The 15,203-nt window shown below is 32.8% G+C and overlaps 2 protein-coding genes across 2 annotated transcripts; one reads left to right on the top strand and one right to left on the bottom strand.

Moving 5' to 3' along the window:
* Nucleotides 1-3,986: 3,986 nt before the first annotated feature.
* Nucleotides 3,987-6,383, bottom strand: LOC133303408 (uncharacterized). Its single transcript, XM_061503323.1, has 3 exons — nt 6,121-6,383; nt 5,153-5,299; nt 3,987-4,334 (listed from the first exon to the last, which is right to left on the bottom strand). Exons 1-3 carry the CDS (start codon nt 6,355-6,357, stop codon nt 4,191-4,193), a joined length of 528 nt encoding a protein of 175 aa, XP_061359307.1. The 5' UTR covers nt 6,358-6,383; the 3' UTR covers nt 3,987-4,190.
* Nucleotides 6,384-10,117: 3,734 nt separating this feature from the next.
* LOC133303398 (GDSL esterase/lipase At5g33370-like) lies at nt 10,118-13,958 on the top strand. The gene is made up of 5 exons (XM_061503314.1): nt 10,118-10,367; nt 10,812-10,939; nt 12,520-12,762; nt 13,048-13,300; nt 13,726-13,958. Exons 1-5 carry the CDS (start codon nt 10,118-10,120, stop codon nt 13,956-13,958), a joined length of 1,107 nt encoding a protein of 368 aa, XP_061359298.1.
* Nucleotides 13,959-15,203: the final 1,245 nt, after the last annotated feature.

Raw genomic sequence — 15,203 nt, 5'->3', positions numbered from 1 at the left:
CTTACTTTTATTATGTTGCTGTTGTTGAGATGTTGTGGGCTTTGTTGCCTTATTTGGGTGAGCATGGGAGTTGTCCATGCCACTATGTTGTTAGTACTTTTGAGTTAAGTTGTATAAACTGTTAGTTGGTCCGGTCTACGTGTGGTAGTTCCGTGACTAGAGACATACTTATGTTATTTTAATTAATGAGGTATTTCAGTTAGCTGTTTATTGCAATGTACATACAGGCGATGTTTTGGAAATGGTTAAGTAATCAAGTTGGTAATGTTTAATGACATCATAATTGAAAAGAAAAAGATATTCCGCATTTTTGTAATTAAGCGCAGCTTAATACGATAGTATGATAACCTTACCGGATATATACGGGATGTTACACATATGCCACAAACAAGTAGTGTCTGAATTTGGATCAACTATTGAGGAAACCGAAGCAAAATCATTAACTATATCACCCTGCAAAAAATAAAGATCACTTCTTATTTTTCCTTTTATCACAATTAGCGCACCTTCAGTAACTCTGAATGTTCCATCTTCAGCGGAAAACTTACAGAATCAAGAGTATCTAAAGAACATGTTGAACATCTATCAAAATTCTCACAATACCATGAATATGGGATGTTAAGAATTATATAAGTATTATTTCTACAGTGAATTAACAAATAATTAATATAATTATTATTTTTACTTTGACTTATTGAATTGTCCTATTCAATGTTGTTAAAATCGAGATTTTATGTTATCAAAAAAAAAAATCGAGATTTTAAATAAAATCGGAAAGGGATTAAAAAATCATAAAACATAAAATTGTAATGTAAAAAAATTGTAAAAACGTAAAAGCGTTTGGAATATTGGTAAAATCGTTTTGATAAAAAATATTTAAAAACGTAAAATCGTAGTGATAAATCGAGATTTTAACAACATGGTCCTATTGTTAAAAAGTTTGATTTCTTATGTATTTGTTAGTATAGTTAATTTTTTTAATAATTGAAAACATATACTTATATAATAATACTTAAAAGTTCACCGTAATGTAAAACCTAACTTAATTGCAGTTTTTATGCTTAATTTCATTACAAAAGCATATTATTATTCTGAAAAAAAAAATTGTACATAGAAAGGAACATTTGAAATGTACCTACTGCCATTGTTAAGATTCAGTGAATCCTGGATTTCAAAGTTGAATCGTAACGATGAAGTAATGTTATAAACAAAAGGCATTGCTTTGCATTGGAGTGAGCAGTAGGATGGAGTGAATTCTTTCGTATGTTAGTTAACATGAGTCACATGATCATATCATAAGAATGGACCCTAATCATTCATAGGTAAAAAAACAATCATGATTTTGTTACTCCCTATTCTAATATTTTCTTTGTCTCATCTCCATCACCATTGATTCGCCCATGAATAATTAAGATTCTTATACATAACATGATCATATTAATATGTAGTTAAGTAAAAGATGTAAGACGTCCAATACCATTTTTGAGAGGAGTTTAAAACTTTAATCAGAATCTGCATCAAATTAAAGTAGTTGCGAATCGATAAAATTATTGAAATAAGACGGAACCATTAAATTTAACGTAGAATATTGTTCGAGGGCAGGGGATCAAATCATACTATTTCATTCTAAATTGTATCACTCGTTTAAAACGTTATATAGTTAGCGAATAGGCTTTGCATATTTTCTTAGCTTCTGAGTCGGACATGAGTCACTGGACTTACCCACAACTCTGCCGGAAGCGTAGTGTGTCCCACTGTCAGCATCAAAATTAATTTGTACAAAAGCCACTAGGGTCTGCAATGTAGAGTTTGTTCTCGGGCTCAAAACTTCAAATACTATTTTCTTTTGCTTGGATTATACTTAAAAGGAGGATCATTGTGTCTTTTTATCATAAATGATAACTTCCTTTAGTAAATTCATTGAATCACCACCTACCCCAACTTAAGAATTTAATACTTGGTTTCAATTGAAAGCTGAAAGATAGATTTAATTGGTACGAAAGTGCTATATGATACAATGAAAATTCAAGTTAGAACAATTGTAAGTTGAGCTCCTCAAGTAATATTTTTGTATTCTCTGACTTGATGAAGTTTCAGCCACAAAGTGTAAACGCTCCAAATCGACCTAATTCATTACTCTTTAGCGTATTGTTATAACGCAATGGAACTCAATTAGATCGTACGATAGATAACGCTATCCAAGAAGACTCGTATGACTTTTATACTACAACTAAAGGTAACTTAGATACAAAACACTCATGTTAAATATAAATATCATCCAAACAACATCATCCACAATCAACCCGAATAAATCATCACTTGCGACGACAAAAAAAGAAAACGGAATGTTGACAGTTTGCATTCAATTCAAAATTGGGAACGAAAACTAGATCCATAAATCTTGAAATTTACGCACATAAGACTAGATGTCTAATGCTTTAAAACGATGTGGTTGGGGGTGGGGGGGTGGGTTTTGAATCTCAACTTTTGTGAATGAAAAGCATTCCGTAGCCAGCTCTTTACTGCTTTGTACGCTGACCTAGGGCGAGGAATTAGTCTCATGGCTATCGACTGTGGGAATACGGGATGTAATCCAAAAAAAAAAAATGCTTTAAAACGATATCTTGTTTGTTAAATTCCAAATTGACCCCTCTAGTCTCTAGAACTAGAATTCTGCCTTGAGTTATTAAAATTTCAAATTCACCCCAAAATTTAAGCTATTTAATATTGGATGTCACAATTCTTCTTACCTTTTAAAAATTGACCCCAAACATTAATAATCTTAAGTCCACTACTTAAAGAATAGATTACATACATCATTACTATAGTAGATAACTTATCAAACATGTAATTCAGATTGTCTTGACAACCATAACCAGTGGCAGAATTAGTCTCCCAACTCAGCTAGGGCCAAGGAGAATTTAACTGATACTAAACACTAAAACGTGGAAAGTTATTTAGCCATGTTTAAAGCGTGGCTAATTTTCAAAAATAAATTAGGGCCAAGGCACCCTTTTCACCCAACATGGCTTCGCTGCTTACCCCTACATTATATTCTTATATAATCATACAAGATTTATGTAGTACTCATTACACTCATCCATAAGTAGTGACATAAAAATAATTAATCATTCAAGCACTCACTTATCCGTGTAATGCTTCCATGAATATGCATTCAAAGTAGGGTTACCCCTAAGAAGCATTGTTCAATTTATATAATTAAACACTTGTCCATAAGGGCTTCCAAGAGCTTGGCTCAAATAGTATTTCCTCCTCAGAGGACCTTTACTTATCTATCACATTTTCAAGCACTTATCCCTAGGCACCTCACTGAGCTTAGTTCACCGTAGAACGTGTGCTAAGAGGTGCTAAACTTATCCATTCATCTCTGGTCAGGGAGTTCATCATGCATTCATGCTTGTGTCATGATTTCTCAGAGAAAAAAAAGAACTTAGCAAATTTGCACAGAACGTGATTGACCCAAAATCACAAGCGTGCAGATAAATCCAACCCGAACCCAACAATTTTATATCATATTAGAACACGAGATTTATTATTCTTATGTTACATAAGAAAAAATCTATCTCCTACACACACAAATTCAAGATTTTTTCTCTCTCTTCCCTTGAAAGTGGACCTCACTTATACAAATGAGTCAGTAGGAGATAATTATTATCTCCTACTACATGAGAAAACTATTATCCTTAGAACAATGGTGTAAACCAAATTATCACAAGTTAAATTTTGTGTTGTCTACGTACACGAAAAAAGAAAAAAAAATAAAAATCTGACTTCCAGAAGTGTTTGTGTATATGACAACAAATAAATAAACAATATCACAAGTGAAATTGAGTTCTTTATGTACCTAAAAAAACATATTGTCCTCTGACTTTAAGAAGTGTTAGCTCGGGTGCACTTTTATCCAAATACTTAAATGAACGTGATTGACCCACAATCACAAATGTGAAGATATATCTTCAAACTTACAAAAATTAAGTTAACGTGGCTCCGTCACTATGCCCCCCATGATAGATTTGATGAGGGTTTAGCAACAATTGCACAAAGCCAAACTTCACTAAAAATATTTCCAAGCAAAAACAAAAAGCATTGAAACGACGTAAACACAAGGTCATTATATTTGGTTTAATTAAGGGAATATCAGTGACCAGAAAACTAAATGTTGATAAGAATCATAACTTAGCAACCGGGAAGTTATAGAAGGTAGCATGAGCAATATACATCAAATTCCCAGTCTTCTTCAGTTTAAACTCTAGTGCAACTATAGTCACATTTCTTCCTCCCTTCACCACGGAGGCATCAGCTAGAATTTCTTCCTACACAAACAACGGAGCAACAATCCATTTATTGAAGAATTTAACCATGTGGAGGAACATGAACATGGCACAAGCACATAAGGGTACCTAGTCAGCAAAATTTACCCAATTTAACATTTCTTTCTAGCCTAAATATGAAAGGATTATATTTGGCAATCTTATTCAACCCTCGTTAGCCTAACCATGGGAGGTAATAATCATCTAGCATGGCAATGCAACTCACCAACATTACATATTGAATGAGAAGTTAATTAAAAAAAGGGAAAACTTTGGTGCACAAGACTTCCCGACTTGCGAGGATAGGGATAAAGGTCAATTGTACGCAGTCTTACTTCTACCATTTTGTAAAGAGGCTGTTTCCCAGACTCAAACTCGTGATCTTCCGGTCACAAGGAACAACTTTATCGCTGCTCCAAGATTCTCCCTCAAATGAGAAGTTAATTAAATGTAATCAAAATTCCAGCCTCTAATTCAACAAATTCATCTTTGCAGCATTATCAGTGAGCCCCTTATGATCACACTGAAAGCAATTCTCTAAGTGCATTCTAAGGAACTCAGCAAATGCAGTTGAATGACGCTAAGCAACACTTTTACAATGCTAAGAATCTAGAATCCTTAGTTTTGACATCTCATTGCTTAATGTTAAGGTGTAATACTTTTCTGAAGTCCTAAGATTATTTTTCAAATGCAATTTAGGCTAAAAGTACTAAATTTCCTCTGGCATGAAATCCAAACTGCTCATTTATCATCAACTGATTTACAGAACGGGCAAAAGCAGTAGTGCCAGAGTGAATCAAATATCATTACACAAAACTCACATTTGTTGGAGCTCCAGAGAGGTAAGACACGCTAATTTCCCCAAGAAAAAGTTCCTTGTCCTCAGCAACAACAGTTCTAGCACAAGCCGTAGACAGCAACTCAATCACAGACCCAACAGATCCACCGTGCATTGTTCCATATATATTCTGCAATTCCAACAAAGAAAACAAAAATGTCCATCTAAATCATGTAGCATTTTTCTCTTCTCATAAATTCATAACTTCGACCCCAGAAAGAAAATAAGTTGTAAAAATAAGTTTGGTTGCTCAAAAAGAAAATGGAAGAAATTTTAACCAAAATTGCAGCAGAATCAACCAAAACCTTTTGTATTCTCAAAATTGATCGAACTGAATATAACCAACAGCAAATATCCCCAACAATCATGTACAAAAGCAACAGTAATTTTCGGTTCATCCAATCAACAAAACATTTCCAAGCACAAGAATAATCTTCTCCCCAATTTCCTGAGCTACTAAACAGAATATCCATCGAAACAAAATAGAGAAAACAAGAAAGAACGTGGACATTTCCCAATAGTTATCATGCAAACTATCAGTAATTTCGATACACCCATTTGGCAAAACATTGTAAAACATAAGTACGACCTTCCTTCCCAATGTTTTCAGCTGCCAAACAGAAAATAAAGAGCAATAACATTATAAACTATATATACAAAAAAAAGTTGCAAATTTTAATAATTATAAAGCAATTCATCAGGAACCTGGATTGACCCAATTAACAAAACATAAGTAGAACCCTTTTTCTTCCCAATTTTCACAGCTGCCAAACAGAGGAATAACATTATAAACTTTATGTTTTAAAAAAGAAAAGTTGCAAATTTTAATAATTATAAAGCAATTTATGAGGAACCTGGATTGACCCAGTTTCCCAAAATATCTCAAACATAAGAAGAAACCCCAAACAGAACATAACAAGAAAGAGAACAAAAAAGGGAAGGTGGGGTTACAGAGATAGGGGGTTTGACAGCAACAGTGCAAGAGATTCGTCCACGCTGGATTTGATCGACGTTGATGAAACTCCCAATGAAATGGGAGTAGAAGCCAGTGGTATTGCAACTCTCAGGAATGGGTTTGGCTACGCCCATTTTGTTAATAAAATTGAGGGTCGCAGAAACATGTTGTGGCTCCATTTCGCTACAAATTGAGAGCGTTTCAGTTTGAGAAGCTTTGGAATTGCCCGTCATTGGTCTGTGTTTCTATAAGCCAAACACTGTCTTTCTCAGTTTCCTTCCCAGCTTATTTGGAGTTCTTTTTTTATTATATTCCAACAACAAAAATAGTGATAATAATAAAAAAAATACTCCTCTCTTATAAAAAGTTATGATATCATTTTTTCTAGTGGATGATGAATTTTATCACATTTTATGTTTATGATAGGAGATAATCATTTTCAACAACATGAGAAAAATAAAATTCATAAAAAAATTGTTAATATTTCTCTTAAAATAACTTATTTTCAGTTTTTAAAGAGAAATGTATTTTTATAATTTTAATATATTTTAAGATTATATTAATTTTTATTGTTATAATTTTTTTTCTCCTAACCACAAAACAATGTTAATTTTGAAATAAGAAAAGATAATTTTATCTCAAGTAAGAAATGTTAAATCATAAAAACAAACATTGGTTATTGAAGATTCTTGTTATTTATTTTTTAGTTCACATTAGTGTTTTTTTTTAGCACGTGTTGATACTTGTTAATCTGGTTCCTTTTTGTAAAATTAGCTGATGAACAAGTATGTGCTACATTTTAGTGGTATTTTAGTCCTTGATGAGTTGATGTTTGCAAGCAAGAAGCTGCATTGGCCAACTTTGGGATTTCTTCAATGTTTGGTTCTATTCTTTTCAATAGTTTTCTAGGTAAATAAAGTTTGGTTTTTAGAAAATTAATATTTGTTTCAACAGCTTTTGATCAAAATCCATCCATGTGAAATGCATAGCTTTTTGAGAAAAATAGGAATTTGCACTATTTAGAAACCGGATTTGAGGGTGATTTTTTGAGAAAATCCGGATAAAGCACGGTTGATACACTTTTTGTTATATATTTCTCTGGTAAAATTTTGTTAAACCAAACTACTTTTTTTTAACTTCTCTATCTATTCAACTTTCTCTATGAATACCTAGTAATCATATTTCTCTAGTATTTTTAAAATTTATCTTCAACCAAATGCTTCCTGTAGATTTTTGCAAGAAGGATGCCATATGTGCCCGAAAGATAGCTGAAGATTTTTTTTGGGGTTATTGTGTAAGTACTAGAAGTGGAAGGTCCACCAATGGATCATTGTTAAGGTGGTCCACGGCATTTGTAGACCATTGGTAAAGTACATGTAGAGGAAAATGAATTATAGCAATTTCATTAGTGTACTTTTTATAATGGATTTTATTAATCTCCTTTTACATAAGATAATTATCTTATGTTGTAAAGAGAAAATAGGCGAGTCCCACCATTATAAGAAGAAAGAAAAAAAAGAAAAAAGTGGCGTGCGGAAATCGAAGTAAGAAAAAATGAAATAAGATGTCTCATGTGAAATGAAAGTAATATTTTCCTTTTAAGTTATTTTGCATCGGGACACAATAGCTGACCATGTACATATATTAAAATAATACGAGGACAGAAAGAATGATAAAATTTTGGTGATGATTATTGATAAGATAAGGAAATTTTTTATGTAAACTTTTGTTAAAAAAATATATGCGAGTATAAGGATATATTTCATCTATAAATTAATAGTACGATTATGAAGTTCTTTAAATGAAATTAAGAATGACACTGAAAGGATTTTATCCAATATATAAGGGGATTGATGGGAAAGTAAGCAAGAAAATAATCTCAAAAATTAAAATTTTTAGCAACCCAGTTGAATTCAAGGAGTAGGTATCATTTTTTAAGAATTGTAATTAATACCGTTATTTTTCTTGCAAGACCACAAGTTCTTCTATCAGTGTAAAAAGCTAATTCTGATTCATACGTGGCATTAATTTGAACTACACTGCAAGCAATGTAAAGTCTGCATACATAAAGATTTGTTTATGGCTTTTATAATCCATGTAACATGAGAGTTGTAACATGAGAGTTGCAATTTTCTGTAAAGAACTTTGAGATACACTATATCAAAAGTTAGCTTAAAGGGTGAGAGTGTCCAAGGCATTATAAAAGTCGCATTAGTTGTCCACACAATCAATATGAGACTATATATCTCAACATGTCCTCTCACACGAGAGTCCATTGGACTTGAAGTGTGGATTATGCACAGGCCCAATTTTTGGTTTTACCTTGTGCTTTTTATTATAATTCCACTTTAAAGTGGAGGCGGTGAGGATCGAACTTGTGACGTTATAGTCACTCAAGCTCTGATACCATGTAAAGAACCTTGGGATACACTACCCCAAAAGCTAGCTCAAAGGGTGAGAGTGTCTAAGGCCTTATAAAGGCCACATTAGTTGCACACACAATCAATGTGAGACTATATATCTCAACACGCCCCCTCATGCAAGAGCCGTTTGGACTAGAAGCGCAGAATTGCACAGGCCCAATTTTTTGTTTTACCTTTTTATGCTTTTTATTTTAATTTCATTTTAAAGTGGGGACCGTAAAAATCGAACTTTTGACCTTATAGTCACTCAAACTTTGATACCATGTAAAGAATCTTAGGATACACCACCCCAAAAGCTAACTCAAAGGGTGGGAGTGCACAAGGTCTTATAAACTTCACATTAGTTGTTCATATAACTAATGTGGGACTATATATCTCAACAAATAATATTACAACTACAAAGAAATGAGAATACTCATTGATATGGAATATTAATGCTGCGCTTATATGAAACCCACATTCAAAGCCTTTATCATTAAGCAAGGACTTCACTCAACAAAAATTGCTATAGTTACTACTTAGTAACTGCAACTGAGCAAATTTCACCTCCAAAGACATCTCTACAAAGTTTATCTCAAAGCCACTCACATGAACCAACGAAGAGAGATGATTGTCTTCGTCACGAAAAAAGATATCTTCGAAACTGGTCATCCCTCCACTACAAATACATATATATTAACCCAGAGATACATATCTTATTCGACATGAATAAACCTGTTTGAACTAAATCTGATTTGAGCGTCAGAATGTCTTCCAAGTACACCCTCCATCTTGTTCTAGTGAAGACTCATGGGTTGAAGCTGCTCCAAACTATCTACCAAAAAAAAAAAAGTGGTTCTTTAATATAAACCAAAGAATTTTTTTTTTGTTTGTTTGTTAATATTAATACGTGTGTTATTTTTTTAATAAACGTATAGGGGTGAATAAATTCCAACAAGTGGTCACTTTGTTTTTATTTTATGGCGTTTATTATTTTACTAAGTAAGACAAAAAAATAAAAGGAGGAAAATATTGCGTTTATTATTTATCCAGCATTGATAGAATTTTAATCGCCTCAGAAGTAGGAAATGGGCGAAGGGACGGCATATTGATTGTTGTAAACCAAGTGGCGTATTTGCAACCAGAATAAGTAGTCATAACCCACCAACGCTACTGGTTAAATTAAGAAACATCTCATATTAGCTTGCAATCTTTATGTATCCAAATAATTATATTGGTTGATATAAAGGCATTCATCCATCTCACCCAAAGTTTTTAACCGTAAGCATCCATGCATTCATCAAGTTAGAAAGTGGAAACACATGGTTCTGTTTCTAGTTGCATCTTAGTGCTACCAAACCCATCTCATTTAAACTCATAATAAGTACACTGGTCAAAGTTTTACAACTGGAACTTAAAAACGTTCAATAAAAGAGCACCCAAAAGTGGACGTCCTAGAGGGCCATGCAATCAGTTATATAACATGGTGGAAAAGGGTTATATAAAGACTAGAATTCCATGTAAAGCTCCATCCCATATCGAAAACAATAAGCCTTTCAATCAAGTAATTAAACCCAATATCCACATCCAAATGGCATACCTATCAAGTTTTGTTCCTTTGGTGGTTCTTGGTTTAGTTTTAGTGATTGGTGTTATTGTCCCTGGTGCTGAAGCCAGGCCAAGGGCATTCTTTGTATTTGGAGATTCCCTTGTTGATAATGGAAACAACAACTATTTGCTTACCCCTGCACGTGCCGATGCCCCTCCTTATGGAATTGACTATCCAAGTCACAGACCAACTGGCCGTTTTTCTAACGGCTTCAACATTCCTGATCTTATCAGCTAAGTTTCTATTTCAAAAATTTTGTCTTCCCATAAACTCTTTTATATATATAGGCAAAATGATTTCTGCAGCTGCTGTACCTACAGCTAGTAGTCAGGATCCGCGTGCGGATTCTAGGATACGGCACCGGATCCTTGTTTTTTTTTTTTTTTGAAAACATCGTGGGGTCCACTTTTCTGTGTCAGCTGTAGAGAATGTTATCTATAGCGGCTGCAGAAATGATAAGCCCATATATATATATATATGTATGATTTATTATTTGTACTGTCATTATATATGACGTTTTGTACTGTCAACTAAAAACGACGTCGCTTTTTTATTGGGATAAGGAAGTTTGTGCTCAATATTAATCGTAGAAAATAGAAATATATATATCATCTTAGCATCAAACCTTATCTTTGCTAATAATAGAATATATCTATAACAAGCTGGGTTGTTTCAGGTCAACGACTTGGTGCCGAGTCTACATTACCATACTTGAGCCTAGAATTAACGGGAGAGCAGCTTCTAGTTGGTGCCAATTTTGCTTCAGCTGGAATTGGAATCCTTAATGATACCGGAGTTCAATTTGTAAGTAATTAATATAGGGTAAATGATTTCTCCGGTCAACGGAGATAAGTTATTTTCGAGGAGTTCAAAAAGATGTCATTTTAAGACGGAAATCAAGGTGTTTTTATAATTCTAATATATTGCAGGGTTATATTAGTCTTTAACATTATAATTTTTTAATTTTATAACCTCAAAAAGACATTGTTTTGAGCTCACTAGAGATAACTTTATCTCCAGTGCCGGGAGAAATACTTTTTCCATTAATATGTATATATATATGGGTTTACATTTCTGCAGCTTCTGTACGTGCAGCAATCAAATACTTGCCATATATATACTGGAAAACATTAAATATGGGGAATCATAACCATACAACGGATGAAAGCAATAAATATGGGGAATTATAATCATCCACTTGTTGTTGTTGTACGTAAAGCGGCTGTAGAAATGATTTTACCTATATATATATGGTAAATGATTGGTTATTATTCCTCGAATTTATTTGTTGGACGTCAAGCGACTGGAAAAAAGTAAAGTCCATATATATATATATGGTAAAATCATTTCTCCAGCTGCTTGACGGCCAACAATAACAGGTATATGATTATGATTCTCTTTATTTAATGCTTTCAACTTTTGTATAATTATGATTTTTCATATTTAATGTTGTCCTATGTATATATGGTAAATAATTGACTGCTGGACGTCAAGCGCTAGAGAAATGTTAACCCTATATATATATATATATATATATATATATATATATATATATATATATATAGAAAAATATTTCTCAAACAACTTGAGATATATTTATCTCCCTCCACCCAAAAATTACGTTGTTTTATTTATTTATTTCCTTATATTAATTGATTCATCTTCGAATGGTTATGTTTTCCTTTTCTCTCTCTTCCTTTATTACCATCTATCTTTGTATGGTTATGATTACCTCAGCAGACAAGTTCGGAACAGGAGAAGAGAGAAAAAAAGCAATTTTAACGTTATAACTATATACTACCCGTAGTACATAATTAAAAGAGATAACTTGAGATAAATTTATCTCAAGTGGCTGGAGAAATGTTAATCCATGTATATATATATATATATATATATGAGATAAGATCAACTAATACGTATACAAGAATAATAAGTCTTATACTTAATTTTAGCTATTGATTTTTTTGTATCATACAATTATAATTTACTGAGTTACACTTCTTAATTACTTTACATTTTAGTCATTGATTTCTGTCCATCCAACGACTATAATCTATTGGGAACTAATAATTAATTAATTAGTATAACTCAATAAATTATAGTCATTATATGAACGGAAATCAACAACTGAGATGAAGAGTAAGACTCTAAGTATTATATTGCAGTTAAAAGATCCCTTCTAATGTTGACCGTTGATCCTATTTATACTAAAAAACTCTGATTTATTAGATATATAAACCGTTAAATATAAAGAAATTAATAATCAAGATTGAATGTAAGACTTTTTTAATATAAGAGTAATATCCTGGGTTAGATATTTCCAACTGGCTCACACGGGGTAAAATTTGCAGTTGGTAATGCTTATATTAATGCAACTTTTGCAGATAAACATAATTAGAATGTACAGACAACTAGAGTATTTTCAAGAGTATCAAAAAAGAGTGACAGCTTTAATTGGTGCTTCGCGGACAAAAAGACTCGTGAACCAAGCACTGGTCCTCATCACTGTTGGTGGCAATGATTTTGTAAACAACTACTATCTAGTACCCTTTTCTGCAAGGTCTCGCCAATATCCACTACCAGAATATGTCAAGTTTCTCATCATTGAGTACAAAATGCTTCTGCAGGTAAAATCCATGAAGGCACGAAGCCACATCCACACATACAATATAGTTATATAGAGATCTATCTATTTCATGCAACAGATAAGATAGTGGGGTCCACTATTTTTTAAAAAAAAAAATAAAAAATAGTGGACCGCACTTTGTCTCTGTTATATGTTATATGAGATAATTATTTCATGTAACATGAAATAATTATTTCCTTACAATAAATATATATATATATATATATATATAATTTATTTTTCTTACCTATGATCCCTCTTTTTGAATTGTAATAATGCATTGCAGAGGTTATATGATTTGGGAGCTCGGCGAGTTCTTGTGACAGGGACAGGTCCATTGGGTTGTGTCCCTGCAGAGTTGGCTTTGCGCAGCACAAATGGGCAATGTTCTCCTGATCTACAACGTGCTGCAGCATTATACAACCCTCAACTAGAACAAATGATACAACAACTCAACAGTGAAATTGGCAGTGACATTTTCATTGCTGCAAATACAGCACAAATGCACAATAATTTCGTCAGTAACCCCACAGCTTATGGTACTATACACTCTGCTACCAACTTTTACGTTAAGTAACTAGTTTCTCTCTATTGTACCGTTATGTGGTGACAACTTTTATTTTACATATATATGATAAACAATCATTTCAATCCAATAGCTTAAATCTTTATATAAAAGTCAATCAATAATTTTATATTATATAACACACCCTCAAGAGTTATTTGGGCTTAAAGCATAGATATTGCATGTGCTCATTTAAGAGTTTATTTAATATCCACGTTTCAAGTCCAAAGAATTTTTGGATGAGGAGATGTACTTCATGTAATAGCTTAAGCTTGTAGTTAAGGTGATTAATTTGCAACATGAAAAGTAACACCAATGTTGGTGGTTAAGGAAGAAGAATTTCCTCATGGTCCTTATCATAGAATATATCCTAACATTTTATGTTGTCGAATTGCATAGGATTTATTACATCAAAAGTAGCTTGTTGTGGGCAAGGACCCTACAATGGTATTGGGCTATGCACGCCATTCTCCAACTTGTGCCCCAACCGAGACTTGTATGCATTTTGGGATCCCTTCCATCCATCTGAAAAGGCAAACAGACTTATTGTGGAGCAAATTATGTCAGGTTCTACAACGTACATGAAGCCAATGAATCTCAGCACCATTCTGGCCATGGATGCTAGCACATGAAGATAAACGAACCAAATAAACGGCATTATCACTATCTTGGTGTTGAATCCTAGTGCATGGCAGCTCTTATTGTTTATTGGATTTGTTGTTTGTAAGGAGTAAATTATGTAATTTCTGATTGGTTCTTTATATGGTATTAGAATTTCAGTGACCATAATGTCACAAATTCAATCGTCAGTGCCCTCTCACTTGTGAAATTAAATAAACAAGGTATTCTCCAAAAAAAAAATAAACATAAGGTAAAAACTAAAAAAAAAAATTGGGCCTATAAAATATTCATACTTCAAGCCCAAATGGCTCTTACTGAGGAAGTGTGTTGGAAAATAATATAAATCATTAAAAAAACATCATCCAACACCTTAAGATTTTGAGTTAATTAGTTTTTTATTGGAAATAATAATTTATTCTAGAACAAGCAGCTTTTTAAATGCAAAATTTTATTTCCCTTAAGAATAAGGTATGTTTTTTTTGCTTAAAATCTGTTTTGTATTACAGCCTTAAATTTATTTTGGTTTTAACCATAGGTGTTGAGTGGCTGGAGTTTCATGATTATATGGCTAAAGTTTAAACCGGGAGCATCAGATTTTAAGTGGTACAAACCAATAAAAATGTGACAACTAATCAAGATAGAGGAGGGAGTAGAGAGTGAAATTTTTTTTTTATACAAGTGTCAATTTCTCAATGGAAGAAGCATATGGGGGTAGGACCACTAATTTTTTTTCCTTAAAACAGCCATAAGTTGCATGATAAGCATACTTAACTAAGGGTAGCCATCAAAGAATTTGGTCCAAATCTCAGTTGTTTAAGTTAGTAGAGCTCGAGAAAAGAAATTTAAAGTATCATAATTAATGGGCTAATTCAAGACATTTGGTGTCACTCAGATTGATTTCTCGTTATGCATGATCGACATCTTCATGCGACGCTGGTGCAAGGTTTACATTAATATTAGTAGTCTTTACCAACCCTGTCTTTGAAAGTTTAGTGAATCAGTTATGCGTATGATCCAAAACATCCCACGTAGAATCGTAGATCATCTTATGTACATCTGTCATTCAACAAGTGACATTTGGATAAAAAAAATATTTTTCTCTTCTTTCCATACAAGATGGTAGTCATTCCTCATTTTTTATTGGATAGATGTACTGAGTGAATGGTACAACAGTAGTACCATTAATATTTTCGTAGAATCGACTTAAATTATGCCCAACTTTTACTTATGTCATTTAATTTGTTCTATTTTTAGGT

The sequence above is a fragment of the Gastrolobium bilobum genome, unplaced genomic scaffold (genome assembly GCF_033153095.1).
Source record: "Gastrolobium bilobum isolate Gb01-03AN ecotype WA unplaced genomic scaffold, APGP_CSIRO_Gbil_v1 utg18394, whole genome shotgun sequence".
Taxonomy (NCBI): Eukaryota; Viridiplantae; Streptophyta; class Magnoliopsida; order Fabales; family Fabaceae; genus Gastrolobium; species Gastrolobium bilobum.
Note: the sequence above shows the minus strand (reverse complement) of the source record. Positions and strands in the feature narration are given on the sequence as shown.

Bases quoted from the DNA above. Each gene is read 5' to 3' on its own strand.
- LOC133303398 (XM_061503314.1), top strand. From the start codon at position 10,118: ATGGCATACCTATCAAGTTTTGTTCCTTTGGTGGTTCTTGGTTTAGTT. The intron at 10,940-12,519 runs GTAAGTAATTAA...CAACTTTTGCAG, and splicing joins ATGATACCGGAGTTCAATTT to ATAAACATAATTAGAATGTA. The intron at 12,763-13,047 runs GTAAAATCCATG...AATGCATTGCAG, and splicing joins AGTACAAAATGCTTCTGCAG to AGGTTATATGATTTGGGAGC.
- LOC133303408 (XM_061503323.1), bottom strand. From the start codon at position 6,357: ATGACGGGCAATTCCAAAGCTTCTCAAACTGAAACGCTCTCAATTTGT. The intron at 5,300-6,120 runs GTAACCCCACCT...TTGGAATTGCAG, and splicing joins CTGTCAAACCCCCTATCTCT to AATATATATGGAACAATGCA. The intron at 4,335-5,152 runs GTGAGTTTTGTG...TTGTTTGTGTAG, and splicing joins TCTCTGGAGCTCCAACAAAT to GAAGAAATTCTAGCTGATGC.